This window comes from Penaeus chinensis, chromosome 1 (assembly GCF_019202785.1).
Source record: "Penaeus chinensis breed Huanghai No. 1 chromosome 1, ASM1920278v2, whole genome shotgun sequence".
Taxonomy (NCBI): Eukaryota; Metazoa; Arthropoda; class Malacostraca; order Decapoda; family Penaeidae; genus Penaeus; species Penaeus chinensis.
In genome coordinates this window covers 18,083,847-18,088,846 of record NC_061819.1, presented here as the reverse complement: position 1 = coordinate 18,088,846, position 5,000 = coordinate 18,083,847, and the positions used below count along the sequence as shown (strand labels likewise).

At 47.9% G+C, this 5,000-nt stretch overlaps 1 protein-coding gene across 1 annotated transcript in view; it reads left to right on the top strand.

Moving 5' to 3' along the window:
• The window catches only part of LOC125026455 (probable serine/threonine-protein kinase yakA), a 51,375-nt gene that overhangs the window by 9,183 nt on the left and 37,192 nt on the right, over positions 1–5,000 (top strand). The window contains exon 2 of the mRNA XM_047615327.1: positions 1–47. This exon is cut by the window's left edge and continues 1,270 nt beyond it. Within this exon, the coding sequence (XP_047471283.1) occupies positions 1–47 (47 nt within the window). The remainder of the gene's footprint in view (positions 48–5,000) is intronic.

Below are 5,000 nucleotides of genomic sequence, written 5' to 3'. Positions count from 1 at the left end.
AGCGGAGGAGGACCTACCTCGTTCAGAGAAGACAGCGGCGATCTAAGGTAATTGCTAGTTTATTGACTCTTTTCGTTATTCCTGGTAGTGGCGGTGTTATTTCCAGCAAATTGGGTGGGGGGGGGGGGGGGAGGCACATTTGACGGCAGAGGGTGAGTCGTCTTCCAATATTTCCCGGGTTTTGTTTTATCGTCTGAGCTATTTAATATCTTTTTTTTTGTTTTATCGTCTGAGCTATTAAATATCTTTTTTTTTTGTTTTATCGTCTGAGCTATTAAATATCTTTTTTTTTCTTTTCTCCTTTTTCTTTTCCTTCCGTTTCCAGTTGTCTTCATTCTCCTCTCCAGCCCTGTATTTATTGACGCATTCATTGGCGTCGGAATATTTTCACGCTATCAACCATCTCCAGCCACAGCTCTTTCACCCCTCGCACACTCTTCATCCTCCCTTTCTACGTAACCCATTCGTTCTTCCCGCCCTTCTCTCCTTCTCCTTCCCTCCATTCCCACCATCCTCCCTTTCCCACATTCCTCCCTTTCCCACCTTCGCCCTTTCTCATATTCCCTTTCCCCCTTTTTCCCCCTTTCCCCCTTTTTCCCCTTTCCCCCTTTTTCCCCTTTCCCCCTTTTTCCCCTTTCCCCCTCTTTCCTTTCCACCTTTCATCCCATCCTCCCTTAATACCCTCTTCTCTTCCTCCCTTAATTCCCTCTTCTCTTCCTCCCTTCCCCTTTTCCCCTTTTTTCTCCCACGCCTTTCTCTACAACACCACAGTTCTCGATGAGACTTCAGTGTCCAATATCGCCTTTAAAACAGCCCCTTGCTTTGATTTCCTCTCTTCCCCCGTCCTCTCTTTTCCCCCTCCCCTCCCCTCCCCTGCTCCCCCTCCCTCCGCTGTACTCTTGCTCTATAACATGTACTCAATGCCCTCCCCTTGGATGTCACTCCTGTCTGCCCTCTGCTCTTTCCCCTCTCTTTTGCTCTCGGTTGTCTTCGCGTTGCTGGCTTGGTTTCGTGTTTTGTTTGTTTGTTTGTTTTTGGTTCCTTTCTGTGTGTTATCAGTAGCATAATAGTATGTCCTAGAGCATTCCCCCCCCCCCCCCCCCCCCCAGCTCGACGGACCCCTTTTGTTTATTAAAGTTAGGGAGGGACCCCCATAAGCAACGGATGTAGACATTGATTGGGCATGGCTTGCTGTGACATATCTTACGGTGAGATCTTAAAGTGTACTTGGCCAGACATGTCTAAACCTTGCGGATGCATTTGTTTATTCAATTTATCGAATCTCCGGTGAGATTGGTTGCTAAGCAGAAATAAGTTGGCAAAGCATCTCACGGCTCCCTGGGGTAGAGACACTTTCTCTCTCTATCTCTTATCTTTTTTGTTCATTTTTAATGCTCTATCTCTTCTCCCTTTCTTGTTTTTATCTTCGATTCTCTGTTCGGTCTCATTCCTTTGTCGTTATCGATGATGCTACGATCTCTCTGCGCACGAATTGCGTTGGTCCTTGAACAGAATGTCGCTTGGATTTAATCTTTAAATGTTGAAAGTCATTGGAAATGAAGACAGAAAAAGGGAGTTGGGAGAAGAAAAGGGGAAGATGAAGAGGGAAATTAAGAGGCGATGGGACGGCGAAGAGGGAGAAGAGAGAGGAGAAGAGATAGGTGGAGGAGAAGGTGCAGGAGAAGGAGAAGAAGGAGAAAAGGAGGATTTGGGTCTCCCGATCGGCCGTGGAGGAGCAGGCGGGGAAGGAGGAGTGGGAATAAGAGAGTAGAGAGTTGAGAGGGAAAGAGGGTGTGGAGGGGGTGGGGAGGGGTGTAGAGAGGAGTTGATGATGGGAGAAGGGAGGGGATGAAGGAGGGAGAATAAGATAGGGAAGCTAAGTTGGGAAAAAAACTAAGAGGGAGAGGAGGAGGAGTACAAGAGTGAAAAGAGGAGTGGAGAGAGGGGGAAGAGGGGCAGGGAGTGGGTATAAGGGAGTGGCGAGGGAGAACAGGTGAGTCAGCGTGGGAAGAGACTGTGTCCGCGGTGGATGTGGATCTGGCGAAAGATTTCTTTTTATGCATTCATTTGGATCAGTTAGATTTTTTTTTTATGGCTTAGTTTTGAGTTTGATCGGGTTTTCTGCCCTTTTCGAGTCACTGTTTCCCGTTGTTTTTTTAAGGGGAAAAAGTGAAATATGGGGCGTATGTTTTGAAATTGGTTTTAGGAAACTTCATTTTTGTTGATTTTGTTCTTTTTTTTTTACTTATCTAGGTATGTCTTATATTAGCACTTCGCCAAACTTTTAGAATAAGCGCCACGCCCATGCTGGCTGTTACGAACCAAGTTTGTAATTATATTGTCATTGCCTGTAAGTAGCCTAATTACGTACTTTCTCGCGGTTGCTAGTCATTGTTACAATCATAATGTGCATAAAGTAATATATTAATGATGTTGCGTGAGTTAATTAAACTGGGTCGCGACTGAAGAAATGAGGGTTCGTATATTTTTCTAATTCTTTGAAAGAAACTTCGACGTTAATGTGGAAAATCGGAAGTTTGGGTGAAGTCTTAAACAAGGAAGTTTAATAGATATTTTTTGCGTAATTGTATTTTAATCTTGCACATCTAAGAAAAAGGGGGGAAATCTGGCAACCAACGAGAGGACCTGCGCAGTTTGGGTCGAGCCTGTAGACCTGCAACATTGCAGTCTCAAATTCTTTGCAAGGATCTCTAGTCAAAAGGCTGGCACGTTCTAGGAAAAGTAGACAAAAAATCGGATTTGAAATACACATTTTTACACAATATATTAATACATGTCAGCAAGCGATCAGGATTAAAATACGCGTTGTTCCACAATATATTAATACATGTGAGCAAGCGAGCATATTTAGAATTATACTTGACAAGCTGTTACTCATGTTTATATTTGAGCGCATTGACATTTACAATTATAATTAGCTTCTCGGTCGTTGTTTATTCTAATTGTAATTGCGTTTCCTTTTATTTGTATTACTTATACAAACATATTACATACAGTATTTGCCGATTTTCATTATTTTTTTTTAATCTCCCGGCTGTCTTTCGTGGAATAATTCTGAAGTAGATAATTCTAAAGTTTCGTTATGTTCGACCTTTAATGACCGTAGCCATTTTTAGAAAGCTTAATTACGGCGATATTCAAACGAATGTAGAGAGAAAGGAGAGCAGAAAACAGCTGAACTCCGGCGTAATGAATACGCGCAGTTGTCACTCGAGCGACGTGCCGGGAACGGGGCGGGGTCGACTCTGACGGCGAGTGGGCGAGTCGTGATGTTTTTCGAATTCTTGTTATTAAGCTTCAAGAAGTGTGTGTGGGGGGAGGGGGGTCGAGTGAGTTTGTTTTCTCTAATGCTTCTATTTATCTTTCGGTTTGTGTTTTTTTTTTATTGCTCTTTTCCTTTGGTGCGATCCGTTATGGAGATACATGTCTCTCTCTCTCTCTCTCTCTCACATACGCAAAAGAAAAATGCCTTGGTTCACTTTAACGTGAGGAACGAATGGTGGTAATCATGAAGATGTTAAAGAGGATGACGATGGCGATGATATAGAGTAAGAATACTACGATGACGATGGAGAGGATAACGATGACGATGAGGGTGATGATGATGGTCATGACGACGACGACGATGATGATGATGGCTTTGATTATAGGGATGGCAAGAGGAAGGAAAGGGAGAGAAATAAGAGAGAAGGAAAGATCTGAAAAGTGGCTCGGACGCGGAGCCTTCAACAGGTGCTTCTGTTTCCCCAGGAGAGGGAACTTCAGGGAAGTTTACGGCAGTGAGCAATGGGGGTTAGGGAGGGATTCAGGGTGGGGGTGAGGGATACGGATTAAGGGTTGGGATGGGGGGGGGGCTGTGGTTGCCAGCTAAGCGGACGGTCACGCGTGAGGACATCTGGAGACCCGAAGTGTGTGTGTGTGTGTGTGTGTGTGTGTGTGCATGTGCATGCGTGCGTGTGTGCTTGCAGGATGAGTGGGTGGCGTACCCTGCGTGGGGCATCTCTTTTTTCTTTCTCTTTGTTTGTGGTGGAGGAAAGGGAAGGGGAGGTAGGAAAGGAGGGAGAGAGGGAGAGGGAGGAAGGGGAGGGGATGGGAGAAAGGAGAGAAGGAGGGAGGGAGGGAGGGAAGGAAGGAGGAAGGCGGGGGAGGGAGGTAAGGAGGAAGAGCTGAAGGGAGGGGGAGGACAGAAGAGGGAGAGGAGGAGGGACAAGGGAGGGAGGTGGTGCACGAGGCAAGGTGAGGCAGGCAGGGTCCTCCTCCGCCCGAGTTGGCACGGCGGCCGTCCCCTCTGGGCCAGTGCCAGGCTTCCGTCACCGACACCAGCACCCCAGCGGCAGCAGAAGCTACAGTTCTCGGTAGCGAGTGGTGGCGACGTCCCTGCGGCGGGGCTCGTGTGTTTGTGAAGCTCTTACTTGACTCGGCCTTATCTTCGTGTTAGGAAACGAGGGGCTGTTGCGCCCTCCTTTCTCCCCTTCCTTTGTCTCTGCGTCCCCGCTACCTACGTCTACTCCCCGTGGTGCTGCATCACCTGTGCCGTGGACGTGCGTGCGGGCATGCAGGATGCTCGCAGTCGCTGCCGAGTCATTATAGGGGAGAGAGGGAGGCTTCCTAGAAATCTTTTCTCGACGGCAGCGGGGACCATAAGGACCTTCATCCCCGACCGGCCAACCGACTCACCAACCTTCGGGCGGCATTCGGATCGGGTCGAATCGGGTCGGAGTGTTTTCCAGCGTCGTGTCATCAGGGGTGATCCCCCCCCGTCGTGTCATCAGCGAGACGTTTCGGCGTTAGTCACGGTGCCATGTCAAGGTGAGCATGAACGGCCTTATTACACCCGTCGACGCGCTAGAATTTCCGCGGTGGGGACGGACGCAAGAGGGGGAGAGGGTAGCGGGGGAGTCGGGCGCACACGTGGCTCTTTAAGGCGAAAAGGTCACGTGTTGATATCCATTTGTAGGGAGTGTACGTGAGGTTGTGCG